Consider the following 14,656-nt stretch of genomic DNA (forward strand, 5'->3'; position numbering starts at 1 on the left):
GTGGGTGTCCACGACACCCATAGAGGGAGAATAAATTATTTAGTGTGCCGAGCATAGCGAGGCACCGGGCCCTTGTCGGGATTTCGACCGCCGGGATTACATACCAATCCCAACGGATTATCGTCTAGCTAAACCGTGAACTGGATCATGGCCTGCAGAAAGTGTGGGCAGACTTCCAGTAACCAATGAGTGGAGCGTGATTGGCCTGCGATATACATCTTCCCTGCAGACGTACTGTATAGCGGTCTCATTACATGTCCGTGCACATAGAACATCTGTTACATAAGATCGTCTCTGTGATTATCCCAGCTGAAGGCTTCTCATTGGTCTCCAAATTACTGTAAGGAATAGAAAAGAAAAAAAAAACGTCCTGCAATATTTGTTAAAGCATTGGTCAGGCTCCACTGTTTATATCAAAATAAGTTTATTTTGAACAGAGTTTAGTCCATGTCACATCACAAATGCTAGCCGGAAACCCAAATAAAACCTTGATAGTGAAACATTGGAAAGAAAAGAAATGCATTTAATCTGTGTAATTGCAATAACGAAGTAGTTTTGTTTCAAGGCCTCAAGAAACAGAATATGCTACCTAGTAAACATGCTACATCATTTGTATGAGACAGAGAGGGAAGGGGAGAAACCAACAGGGAAAAAGAAATAATCATTAAAGTGCTTTTTTGTGTGTTTTTTTTTTTTTTTAGAAGACAGTTTAAACAGAAACCTTGGCGGAATATGACAATTGGCTAATTTTATTCTAGAAATAACCCTTTTTATACCGTCACATTACCATTCAGAACACAGCTGCTACGAGGAAAGAACATATGCTGAGCCAATCAGAATCTTCAAAGTCTACAGTGTCCTTTTGCAAATAAGTAGAGGGAGATAAAACACAGCGTAATATTCTTTGTGTAATGTCGCCACCAACAGGATGAGCATTGAACTACAGCAAGTTTTCACAACCTCCAGATGAAGAAAAAAAAAAGGGAGTGGGAGAAATTTTGTGTCACGCAAACTTCTTGGTAAATTCCTCACAGGTTGTCATCATCTGAAGTGTCACTGCTACTGGTCTCAGTGTCCTCATTGTCATCTGCGGCAGTAAAAGTGCCGTGTTTCCAGAGATCAAACTTTAAATCGAAAGAAAGCCCGTTTCTGAGGAGGCCGTTCTTCCTGAGCCCGTTCTTCTGCAGCTGCGAGAAGATTAGCAACAAACTGGTCATTGGCTGTGTGTGAAGCAGTAATTACCTTTATTTACTGATTTTAGGCCAGATGCACAAAGCTTCAATAGTGATCAAATAGTTATAAAGCATGAAAAACAACCAGCTCCTACCTGCCATGTCATAGGCTGTGTTTGAAGAATGGACAGGAGCGGATTGGTTAGTTTATTATCACTTTTGAATCTTATTGCATCTGGCCCTTTATCATTGATAACATTTCTGATTGGATTATTGAAAAAAGCTACAAGGCCAAACCGCAAAGTAAACTTGGACTGTAGTTTTAAATGTAGACAAAAAAAAATAAATCATCATTTTGAATTTCAGTGAGTCTGCACTCTACAGTAAAGCTGTATATAAGAAACTGTAAATAAATAAATAAAGCTGGGTACACAATTTTTGTTAAACGGTATGAACGTTAACAATATCAGCTATTGTGTATACTATTGTTAACGGTGCGTGCTCCTGCAGGTCATTATGGACCCATTCTTTGGTACTGTACATGCAGTAAAATCCTGCGTATTTTGTCAACAGCTATACTCCTCAATGTGGCCACTGATTAATATAGTTTGTAAAATCGCTCATTGTGTATGCCCTATATAGTTTGCTCAGGGAGTTCGATGGAAATTGTTAGTGATACTGTTCATAAATTAATGGACATCAGCTAACGTTTACCCAGCCCAGCTATAAGGCCTCCCATACACTTGTGCGAGTTTGCATGCGATACCTAGGCAACTACCCGCCAGGGTGCTAACTAGCTCTCCGGCTACAAGCATCACATGCGTATGCGATCCCCCTCGGTTGTAGGATACAACGGATCCCTGTGGCAGCCATGATGATCTCTGAATCCGACATCGGATTGGATGACCCTTAACTTATATATGACCAGCACCACTCGTCTTATCGGCACGATGGGTGGATGAAAAACTGCCAAATCGCACTAGTGTGTGGGCACCTTAAGTCACACAGGATAAACATGCCTATGCTTTATGGCCAGCTTTTCCTCGCTGTAGGATCTTATTATTATTAGTGTTCTTTATACTACAGCACGGATGTATGCACCAAATAGGCCCTTCAGTAGTTTATCACTTTCCCAGGCTTAGTACATCCAGCCTTTGGAGAGAGATAAAATAGATGGAAAGTGCCAGCAAACCAGTTACTATAATTTCTCAAACCTAGAACATGGCCGTTAGGAGAGGCTTAGTGCATAGACACTAAGGGTGAAATTTCATAGGATGAGAGATTCAGAAAGTGAGAGATTTGGTAAGAAGTCTTAAAGCGGCAATCATTTGCACTTCAAAATCAAACTGGTTTTGCCGTGTATATGATTGCCGCTTTAAAAAAACTGGAGACTTCTTACCAAATCTTTCACTTTCTGAATCGCTCATCCTATTAAATTTCCCGCAAAGTCTTATTATTAATATTGCTTTATAAATGTACCAGATTCAAAGACTAAATTACAAACTACTAGTTCTTAGTATACAGTAGGATTTCCAACAGAGTTGTATTAGGTCAACCGACCCAAGATATGGACATAGCAGCAATTTCAAAATGTTCCTTCCTATGAGCACTGAAATGGTGCTGTAGCTTCCCGGCACTGTGTTCCAGTAATTGTTATATACTGGCTGCAGTAATTGGGAACATTGTCTTCCCTTTCTGTTTCCCTATTAAACTACATATTAATGTGGCTTACGGTGTACCCCATCTGTCTCACTCGTTTGTCTGCCCCACCCCTTTAGAATGTAAGCTCACACTAGCAGGGCCCTCTTCCCTATTGTGCTTTTCCTTCTCTTACTTAAACCGGGATGCGGTCACTAGGTCTAATGTGTGTCAACATTAGGTTGCATCACGAGCAGACGCAGTACACTTATACTGCACCTAAAAAAAAACATGAACTCACATGTCGACCTATTTAATGTGTCAGCCCTAGTGACTGTTGACCCTGTGACCCATACCCCTTAAACCATCTGTGATGGCACCAAATCCTGCAGTTTACTGCTACGCTGACACTTATTGCAGTGCCCTCTGCTGATGCAGCTATGGTTATGTTCCCTGTACTTGTCCACTCCAGTATTCAACTGTAAGTCACTGGTTTTGCTTATTCATATATGTACTCTAATTGGATGCTGCTGATCCCTTGTGGCACCATATAAATAAAGGATAATAATTATACTCACTGGTGGTTTTGAAGAAAGTAGCAGCACTGCTTTAAAAACATTTAGTGGGAGATTTAGCAGAATTGCCCCTAGCAACCACCCTGATTCTAATTATAAAGAAGGGGGTGGGGAAACTTAGGCCAGGGGGCGTAGCCGGTCTGAATGGCCTGCCCACCCGGCAGCTCTGCCGGGAGTCAATTACAGGGGAATTCTCGTGAGAGGTCGGTAGTTCTCGCGAGATTCCTCTTAATCAACAGCAGTCGGAGACTGTCAGTCCTATTCAGCGGCGGCCGCCGGAGCGTGGGACTTCTGCAGCAGGACAAGTTATAAAATACATTTTTACATATGGCTCCCAAAGGATTTTTTCCCCATACAAACGGCCCTTGGCACAAAAAAGGTTCCCCACCCCTGTGATAGAGTATGGCAAGGTAAGTCCCCATTACCTGCTCACTAATGGCTTGGAACTCCTTCATCTCATCTTCTGTTAGTGGTGCATAGGTCTCGTCATTCTCACTGTCCTCTTGCCATCCCATTTCCTTCAACAACCTGAAAGTCACAACATCTGCACGTCATCTTAGTAGCAATTATCTCGGTCCTCAGATATATAGAGATTTTGGATCTTATCTTAGCGAAGTGTTACAATGTGGCCTACAGGAGAGTAAAGCCCCGTGCACACAGGGTGATGGGAGCCCCATGCTGAGCGACGTGCTTAAGCACAGCTCGCAGAACGATCGCTTGGAAATAGGGCTCAGGTCGCCCTGTGCGAATGCCCATTGACACACCCCTTCATGGGTCCTATTTTACAAACATGTACTACACACACAGCAAACACTCATCCATGCGTATCGAATACGTGGTCTCTACTTGCTGCGCTGCCCTCCACCACTGGATCAGACTCTCCACCTTGCACCAGAGCTTTAAAAAGGCTCTAAAACCCCCCCCAAATTTTTTAACACATTAAGTATAGATTAAAATATTTGGATACTCTAGAATCTGCCATTTAAATGGACATAGAGATCTGAATGGCAGCCGTCATCTCAATACAGTGTACACAATACATTTTTTAATAATGTCCATTTAAATGGACAAAGGATAATCAAGGCTTAAGCACCGGTACTTTTTCCAGTTCATGTTACCAGTCTGTCCACCACTTCCCTGTAGATTGTATGTCCTGACAAGCAGGGCCCTCGTCACCTTTGTGCTTATGCTTCCCTGACCTATACTATGACCTCCTGCCCATTACCAACATTGCAGCCAATGGCGGATTTATAATGGGTGCAATGTGCGCAGTGCACAGGGGCACCTGAGTCCCAAATGGTACCCATTCCTTAATAATTACCCTCCGGAGTCCCGCCATGAAGTCAGCAGCCTTCATCGCAGGACCACCACGGCGGTTTGTGTATGCGCAATACAGTGTGAGCGCTCTGGTGCTCAGACCCTACAGAGCGATCAGCTAGCAGGTGCTGCTCCAGCAGAGAAGAAGAGGCCCAGCCGGAGAAGACTGCACATGGGCCACATCCTCCTCTCTTAACCCCCTGACAGCAGCACCAAACCTTTGCAGCTGGTGCAGTCTTTTGCAATATTGTGACTGCACCGCCTGCAATGCTTACATGGCATGTACTAATGTTCTGCAAACTTTTCCATGTAAGTCACTGTGGACCACTTGAGGCGACAAATTTGGTTCATACAAAGTGACTCAAAGGGCCCGCTATCCTGCAAACATTAATGACGTGCAAAACCGCTAAAGTCCAATTATCAGCCTTTCATATTCTGGGACTCTGCATTCTACATCCCGACCAACGTAAGGTGACAACATTCAAATCTACAGCCAACTGTTTCCATACCTGTGCTCTGCTTCCAATGAGCTTGACAGCACGTCCCCCTGGGTGAAGGCAGAAGACTTTGTGATATGCCTGGAAGTGTAAGAGTTGCTGTTCCCTTGAGGGATCTCACTCTGATCAAAGTTCAAGTTTATGTCCCTTTCCTGATGAAAAATGGAAGCATCCTCCTCCTACAATCACACCAATTATGCTTTAAATCTTTGTAGAAAGACACATGGGGAAAAAAACCAGGGACAATGCGAGAGTGACACATTCTAATTACAGAAGTGATTCAGAAGCTGGTTCTGAGCTCAGAACTGCTGCCAGTGACAGATTCAGTGACTAACGGCCAATAATCTCATTAACAATTTATAAATCCGATACATGAACACTGCTTAAATTGACCGTACACCTAAATATCTTCCGTCCACCAATAAATGGTCTGGAACAAAAATCTGGCCATTTATGGAAGCAAAATCACAAAGATGTATCAATTTGTCTGCATGTGTACTCCATTGCATTGTTTATACACTTCTCAGACTGTTCCTATTGTTTAGCCTTTAAAAATAAATATTGAAGAGGATTATTTGAAACACACACAATTTCTTCTATCCCCAATGCCAGCAAGCACAAGCTTATTATGGTTGTAGAGCAGTGGTTCCCAACCCTGGTCCTCAAGTACCCCCAACAGTGCAGGTTTTCCAGGTCTCCACACAGAATCACAAGTGACATAATTAGCTCCACCTGTGGATCTTTTAAAATGTGTCTGAATAATGAGTGCACCTGCCGGTGACCTGGAAAACGTGCACTGTTGGGGGTACTTGAGGACCAGAGTTGGGAACCACTGTTCTAGAGCACCTACACTGACCAGCAAGTGCTTATAACACACACGAGATGCAGCAACATATCTCCTGCATGTACAGTTGTTCTAAACTTCAACCATCAGGTTTTCTCCAAAAGGTTAAGTTATGTGGGTTCCGGTCTGTGGAAACAGGTTGGGATGATGACTGAATCTGTATTATGAGTAAGGACATCCACATTAAATGGCCTGTTGGCGAGATTGAGGGCTGAAGTTGCAATCCTCGGATTTAAAACATTAACAACTATGGATGTTGTAACATTCATTGCGTGAGATCTATCTACAGTACGTCTACTGCCCGTAAACGCCTTAGGAATTAACAGCCAAGAAATACATGTATACATTAATAGTTCTTGTATACATTAATATAACATCATACATGTAGGGGAGTATTCAATTAGCCGTGGGAAAGGGCTATTCAATCAAATAGCCTTTTTACCATGCTGAAAAAAAAAAATCAGCACTCCTATGCAGAAACACACTTTAAATGGCGCAATCATTCGTTTTTTTTCACCCGTGCAATCCAAGGTACTTAGGTACTATCTGGGCGCCCGATTTTTTGATTGTATGCCTTAACTTAAGGCATACCATCAACTTGATGCGACGCGATAATCGCATCGCATGCGACCAAATCAGATGCGATGGACCCGATTTTTCCATAGGATTCAATGTTAAAATGGTCTGAGTCCATTTTAACATAGAATTCAATGGGAAAAAGGGGTCCTGTTCCTTGCCCCACTATCCAAGTGGGCATGGAGTTGGATATAAACCTGTGGCGAGCGTAGCGAGCCACCAAACCCGAAGCGTGGCGAGCCCCGCAAGGGGACACAGATTTTTAAAAAAGTATTCTGTGTCCGCTCGCCACGCTTCGGGCTCGGTGGCTCGCTACGCACGCCACAGGTTTATATCCAACTCCATGCCCACTTGGATAGTGGGGCAAGGAACAGGACCCCTTTTTCCCATTGAATTCTATGTTAAAATGGACTCAGACCATTTTAACATTGAATCCTATGGAAAAATCGGGTCCATCGCATCCGATTTGGTCGCATGCGATGCGATGTGCCCGATCCAACCCGATTTCTAAATCGGGCGCCCAGATACTACATAAGTACCCAATCCAATTTTGTAGGTTTTCTGCTGGTTAAGTCCAAGCGTGGGGACACGCACATGGGAGAGTCACTGTAGTCACTAGCCACATACCTGTGGCTAGTGGATTACCGTAGCAGGTGTCTTTTGCTGGTCCACTGCGGTGTGCTGAAGGAATCTGTTTGTTTTCCTAGTCTAAATGAACCCCTCCCTTATATGCACCTGATCTGCAACAGACCAATAAATTGATTTCTGCAACTATCAAAGTTCTGATGCATAGGATGAAACACAGAAACGTGAATATCTACCTCTTCCACTGAAGTCTGCGATACAGCTAGAAAATCAGGATTTGCACATTTATTGTCCCCATAGTTTTCATGAGAAGATTCCAGACAGAAAGTTGTTCCCAGCGTATTGACTTCTAACTGCAGATAGCGGTGTTCCTGTGTGACAAATGGTACATTACATAGTGTACATGTCCTGTATTACAGTGGTGCCATACACAGAATTAGAGGCAGCTATTTCCAAGAAGTTCATCATGCCTCAGTGACATCCTAGCTGTGAAAGATCAGATAGTATACTGCATCATTTTGACTACCTGTATTGCTATAGTCATACAATCCAGCAGTTAGGAAAGAACTGCTACAACATACCATAAAGTAGGGATAAACACCGATCTACCTGTTCTGCATTTATACCAAAGGCCACCTACAACTCCTGCAGCCACCACAGCACAGAGCTTTTGGAAACTGATGCACAGGCCAATAAAGTTTTTAAAATTGCAACACACACACACAATATGGCAGCGGGATATGCAATCTCACGCCGCTATTCCCGTTGGGGGAAATAGCACGGGGCCCTATTCAATGCTGTCTTTACCGACAGCATTGAAGAGGGATCATGGCAGAACGAGCCCGACTTTAGAAGCTGTTGGGCCCCATTCTGCCTGTAACGGACGCGGATTGTCGCTATCCCAGCCGCAGATCGACAATCCACGGGCGTTTACGTGGACACGCCCACTTTTCGCTGATCGGCAGGTGGGTCATTGAATCCCGTCTGACGATTTGCTGTCGGGCAAAACGCACGGCTGTCGGGAGGGATTGACAGCAGTGATCCGGGATTGCATACCCCCCTTAGATCACTATGACCCAATCTCCCCCAACAGAATAGATCATTTGGTCATCCGTAAATCTGTAGGAACATGAATAGAGGAAATTAACAGTTCTGGCCGCTGGGCTATCTACACAAGTAGCGAGATTACAGCCGAGCAATTTAACGTGTATTAGAAAAGCAAATAGAATACACCTTAACTGCCCATTTCTTCCATCACAACTAGGGTGGCCAATCCCGGGATTGGAGTTTCCAATCCCGGGATTTCGGGATTAGACTGCAGTCTAATTCCGGGCAGCATCTGAGCACTTGCTCAGACGCTGCCCGGCTTCTCCCATACCCGGCGTGCGGCCTGCGCAGCGTGACGAGGTCAGAGGTCACGCTGCGCAGGGCACAGCCGCTCAGCCTTCCTCCGGCCCGCCCAGCCATCACGACCGCCTGCCGGTCCGCCCCGCCATCACACCCAGCCATTCTTCACGGCCACCCAGCCGGCAACCCAGCCAGCAGCCCTCCCGCACGCATACCTGGCTCCCGGCCACCCAATCAGCCCGGCCGCCCACTCAGCAACCTCCGCAAATGTAAGTAAATAGTGGGCGGCCAGGGCGTTTTTTATTATGCATGTGGACATCTGTACTTAATGTTAATCAAGTAATCAAAAGCTTCAAACCTGCATCCACCTTGGTTCTAGTAATCGTTTGTTCCTTTTCCAGTAAACTTTAAAATATCTATGCCACAGTCTAACCTCTACACTTGGCTTTATCTCGGAGCCTGAACACTGCCGTTCAATTTTTACACTTGTGATAGATAGAGAAAGGGATGCCAATCCCGGGATCCCGGGAATCCCGGGATTGAGCATTTTTCAATCCCGAATCCCAGGATTGAAAAAATGCCCCGGGATTGGCATCCCTAATCACAACTGATTAATAGTTTAAACGAAGGTTAATGCATAGTGGCGGAGTCAGCTGGCGATGTAATGAAGTAGTGTATGGCCATCTGACCCCGGGCAGCAGGATCGCTTGCGATGCATCGCATGTGGTCCATTCACATGCGACTCAGACCCCCTAACATGGGGGTCTGAGTCGGCAAGCAGGTCCGATTCTCCGGATCCCACCAGAAGCGCTTGGGGCCACGCATCAGATGTCAAACACATCCCATCTGTCAGAATCGGGTCACTAGAGTATCAGGACCTTAAAGAGCAAAGTAAAAAAAAAAAGGGCAAGCCACTTTGCACCTTAATGAATTCAGCTTATACGGTAGGGGGCAGATGTAAAATGTGCAGAGATTTGTGCATTTATCCTGTATGCAAAAGAAATACATTTGTATCCTTTGCAGTGCAATGTGGTTTATTCTAGATACAAAGCGATTTGCTTTTTTTTTTTTGCTGTGCTTCCAACTCAGAATCAGCTGCATAACATATTCAGGTGTTACTATGGGAGCATTTACCAAAGCATGACGTGAAATAAAGGAGTAGCCAATCAGCTTCTAATTCATGTTACAGGATGTATTTGGAAAATGACAGTGGGAGCTGATTGGCTAGTGCTTTACTTCTCTTCATGCTTTGAGCAATATCCCACTATATGAATGTAAGCAGTCAGCCCCATTCCATGTACTCAAAAGGCTGGAAATGCTGGTTACAAAGGGGCAGCTGTATTAAGCCTTAACAAGAGGTAAGTGCAAGGGTGATAAGCAGAGATAAACGTCCAGCCAATCAGCTCCTTACTGACTTTTTCAAACACAGCCTGTGACATGGCAGTTAGCAGGTGATTGGCTGGACGTTTATCTCTCCTTATCACCCTTGGATTCATCTCTTGTTAAAGCTTAATACATCTGCCCCAATACTACTATACAGAATCGGCAATTACCTTGGTAGGACTCGTTTCTTTGGGTGCTAGGCCCTTAGCAATATCTGTTCCACCCCTTATTGGAGGACAGCGGGTGCTTGTTGCAATTGGATATCCACATAACGAGAAATCATCTTTCATCCCTTTCCTAATGACCAGCATTCGAGACGTTCTAGATTTAGAATTTAAAGGGTATTCTGTGGAATATGAACACAACAAAAATGCTCATTTTAAAAGCAAACCTAGTGGAAAAACAAACTAAATAAAATATCTAAACCACCCTTAAACAAACCCCATTGTTTTAACATTTCAGAGATGTAATTATCAGACAATTAAAACTGGTATGGATCATAGGGTAGACAGCAACTAGGCCGACATACATGAAGGTCAACATGCAGGAATGTCAACAGGGTCATTAGGTCGACAAGCATTACATCGACAAGAGTTTTTTCACTTTTTTTAACCCGAATTTCGACATGGACACTTAAACGTATCCCCGCGTCCCCTCGCATGGCTCGCTACGCTCAGCACACTATTTTATACTCCCGCCACACCCTAGTAGATGGTAGGGTATAAAATACCACCTGTCAGCTCGTAGCACATAGGTAAAAAAAAAAAAAAAAAAGGCAAAAAAACCCATGTCGACCTTCCCCATGTCAACATAATACTTGTGTCGACCTAATGACCTTCAGTCATGTCGACCTAGTGACTGTATCCCATTAAAACTCCCAAGGGCTGAGATGCCAGCCAATGATACCCATTGTTCTAAATATGGTAAGAAAACTCATGGGAAATAATATGCATTCTATTGCATCACGGCTCTGCTTGCACCCCGGGATCCACCACCAATCCTGCCTATTGGAATAAGCAACAGTAACATGAGATCTGACTCCTGACCCTTTATGGGAACACTGGGTCCTGCTCATGCATTGGGAAAATAACTGAATACATGGCCAATAGCGGTTCACTCCATTGCCCAAAATGCCCACTAAGGATCTTCTCAGCTTTGATGAGATGCCCGATATAGCGTGGCATATTGCAGTGTGTTCTTAGCAGTATCCATCTCACCACATTTCTTGTGTTTTGATACCCAAAAATAGCTGAGTCCCTCTCAGCAGCACAAGACTGACCTTCATGCTCAATCTTCACACAAGCAAAAGCTTCAAGTGTCTATTGCTTTAAAGCTGCAATCATCACTTAGAGAACACAGGAATATAGAACGCCAACTTATTATAGCAGGTCAGGTTAAAAAGACACAGGGCACTGCCATTGCATCATTTCCTAAGTGGTACACTTTACACCAGTCAGACGTCCGCAGGAGCCGAATACAGAATGTTCAAGATGAGCCACTGTATCTATCGAGACACTTAATAGACGCGGTGACGTAAATATCCCTTTTGCTCGGACAACAATCAGGAGGTTACAAAAGGATGAATTCTATTGACGTCGAACAGCTGGTAATGCCGAAATCTGTGTGCGCGATACGGAGCATTTCTCATCCAGCACATTCATAATAAAGAAAGTGATAAGGGAGGAGAAGTGGCCCATGGCAACCAACCAGCTGCTCTGTTTATATTATGCAAATTATAGTTGTAACTTTAGTGCTGATTGGTTGTCATGTGCAACTGCTTCATACATCTCCCCCAGTATCTCTAACGCAGGGATCTTCCCGTGAGAGTCGCTATTCTGTCCCAGCGTTACATTTCACATAAAGGGGCTGATTCTATGGGGGAAATTTACTAAGACCAGAGTTCTATTTCGCATAGGATGTTGCTATGGGCAACCAATCCTCTTCATTTTTAGAAGCTGTAGTAAATTTACCCCCCAAGTGTCTGTTTTTGTGTTATGCCACAGAAGCCAGATGATATACAACCTTATACTAATGCGGGTAGATTGGCTTCTGTGCAGCCAGCTAAATTCCGCTATATGCGGCCATGTTACGAGTGGCATCTGACTGGTAACCTTTCAGTCTTATGTTAACGCTCATCATGTTCTGGCCGTTCAGCCTGAAAGCTTACGCGCCTGGTATAGAGCCCAGGTACATCGTTATATTATAACCATGTATAATGGGAACAGGATATACTATTACATAGGGGGGAGTTTGTGGCTCGGGCAGGTGCAGCGGGGAGAGTGGAGTCCGGGAGGTGGGACCTGGTGAGGGTGGCAAGTCAGAGGTCACCCACGCCCCCAAGGTGTGGCTATTGCTACTACCCATCATCATATCACTGCTGCCTGTATTATTACAGCTTTAGGAATATTATGGTTTCTAGAATTTCGGATAAGAGGGACTCTGGGGAAAGAAATGTCAGAGGAACAGTGACGATATCATTTTTATCTATATTTTTTAAATACAGAATTTAACACACTTTTGGTATAAACCTAGAAAACACCAAGACGTTTCTATCTGCATCACATAAATGCGTCTGATACTTGTATATTGACACACAGACCACAGACAATGCGATCTTACCCCACACTCCTGCAGGAGGAGACTTGTTTTGGTTCAGTTCCTTTTCATGCTCAGGGTTTAGAGAAGGCTGGAAAATAAAGGTCATTTTTGCACGGCATTATCAGATTTTCGGGGGGGGGGGGGTAGGGTCATTTTTATACAATAACTGTAATCACTTTGTGCACGAAACAAAGGGCCTGATTCAGGTGCCAACGGTCCCAGGCGTATTCGCTCCAGGGAATGGTGTTTTTGCTCTGCAGGGGGCAGTCAGAGGGATGGCGCATGACACCCAGCATTTTATGGGGGTCCCCATGAAAGCACTGGGCGTTCCTATGGGTGTATCTGGGAAGGGGGGGGGGTTGCCTGCTGAGAGCGAGCGGATGAGGTCACAAAACGTCAGTTGCCCGCCCCGCTCTTGGAGCCGCAAATATAAATCAGTCAAGACTTATATTTGCGAACAAGGGGAAAATCATTTGATGGTCGATGACCATGGAATGATTTTTTGCCCCGTATGCTCCCGTGAGAATGGATGTTTAGGCGGGTGTGGATCATTTGGTCTACAACAACTGGGTCGACATGGGTCTAGGTCGACATGGGGTTTTTCACTTGTTTTTTTGACCCGAATGTCGACATGGACACAGTTTGTAGTGCACTGCATCGCTCGCTGCGCTCGCCATCCTTCGGGAACAATATTTTATTCTCCACCCACGCCCTAGTGGATGGTAGGGCATGAAGTACCGCCTGTCAGCACATGGCTCATAAAACAGTGAAAGACCCCATGTCGACCTTTTGACTGTCGACCTAATGACCTGTGGACCTAAACCCATGTCGACCTAGTGGTGTCGACCCAATGACCTAGTTCTTGTATACCAAATAAGGCTAAATATCCATTCACATTGTGGCGGTGATGTTAAGGCGAGGGGTTTGCAGGCATTAGAGGGCTCGCTAAGCAGCAACGCGAATCAGGCCCAAAGTTTATGTCAACTCAAAGAAATGGGAGACTCAACCTGTGGAAGCCAAGATCTTATAAAAGGCTGAAGACTTTATCATTGTACATTGTAGATCCATGCTGAGACAAGTACTTGTAGCATGCTGTACTGGTCCTGTATGTTACATATACTGTCAATCCATAGGGGTCGTTCTGTGGGAGATCGGGCTGCATACATGGATATCCGCTCTATACTTACAAAGTCTTCAGCTTCAAACTGCTTGCGTCTTTCGCGGTCATCCCTACGAGTCACGTCGTTCTCTGAAGAACTGCCCTCCCGGCTCACGTGGCTTTTCCCGCCGTGGAACGTGCTGCTACGAGAACGGGAGCTTGTACCATTGAAAGAGCCGCTGAGGTTTATATTCTCTGAGCCGTTCCTGCTCTGCGAGCGCCAGCCATTCTTTTCCTTTCTTCCAAAATTACCTTTGACCGTAAAGCACAGATATAGGTCGATTAGCTTGGAGTCACGTGAGAGGTTAAAGCGAATCAGTCTGATCGGTCTCTGTGCTGACGGCTGTAGCCTAATTCTACGGTCTGAACTCAAGGTAACAGGGTGCTGGAGAAGAAGTCACCTTATTAACAAGAGGTCCACCAATAGGAAAGTTTAAGAGACCTCGATTCCCACAGTCAAGGTCACAAGTGCTTCTGGTACTTTATCACCGACCAATCAGCTCATGACTGTTAAGTTACAGGCTAATTTTAAAAAGGGACAGTCCGGAGCTGATTGGCCGGTGATAAAGTACCTGGCACTTTATCACTTCTCCCTTATCAGTGCTTCATACATCTACCCCTCTGTGAGCAGCGCACAGTACTTACCACCACTGGGCCGGCCAAGAGCAGCATCAAACGCATCTGAAGAATTGTGACGTCTCCGGATCACGTGGTAACGGCTGTCAGGACGTGTCAAGCTTTCAGGCTGCTTCTCAGTGTTCAGAGAGGTCTACAATGGGGGAACAGTCTACAATCAATATCTGTAATCTTTACGTGAATCCATGCCAGATGTGAAGCCTTGTACTCACTGGCTGGCCAAGAGACCAGACCTCTGGGCAGCACATGTCAAGATGAACGCTAGTCAAGAATGATTTATATATAAAACAAGCAAAGTGCATAAATAAATAACGATTTGATTGGACAAG

At 44.7% G+C, this 14,656-nt stretch overlaps 1 protein-coding gene across 2 annotated transcripts in view; it reads right to left on the minus strand.

Annotated features, from left to right (window-relative positions):
• Positions 1-407: 407 nt before the first annotated feature.
• GPBP1 (GC-rich promoter binding protein 1) overlaps positions 408-14,656 on the minus strand; it is a 30,230-nt gene continuing 15,981 nt past the window's right edge. For both annotated transcript variants that reach the window (XM_083153411.1, XM_083153402.1), the window contains exons 3-10: positions 14,337-14,460; positions 13,720-13,943; positions 12,554-12,620; positions 10,105-10,280; positions 7,441-7,575; positions 5,212-5,378; positions 3,811-3,913; positions 408-1,187 (exon numbers count right to left, since the gene is read on the minus strand). In XM_083153411.1, coding sequence (XP_083009537.1) covers positions 1,029-1,187; positions 3,811-3,913; positions 5,212-5,378; positions 7,441-7,575; positions 10,105-10,280; positions 12,554-12,620; positions 13,720-13,943; positions 14,337-14,460 — 1,155 coding nt within the window. In that variant the 3' untranslated portion in view covers positions 408-1,028. The remainder of the gene's footprint in view (positions 1,188-3,810; positions 3,914-5,211; positions 5,379-7,440; positions 7,576-10,104; positions 10,281-12,553; positions 12,621-13,719; positions 13,944-14,336; positions 14,461-14,656) is intronic.

The sequence above is a fragment of the Crinia signifera genome, chromosome 1 (assembly GCF_055691185.1).
Source record: "Crinia signifera chromosome 1, ASM5569118v1, whole genome shotgun sequence".
NCBI lineage: Eukaryota > Metazoa > Chordata > Amphibia > Anura > Myobatrachidae > Crinia > Crinia signifera.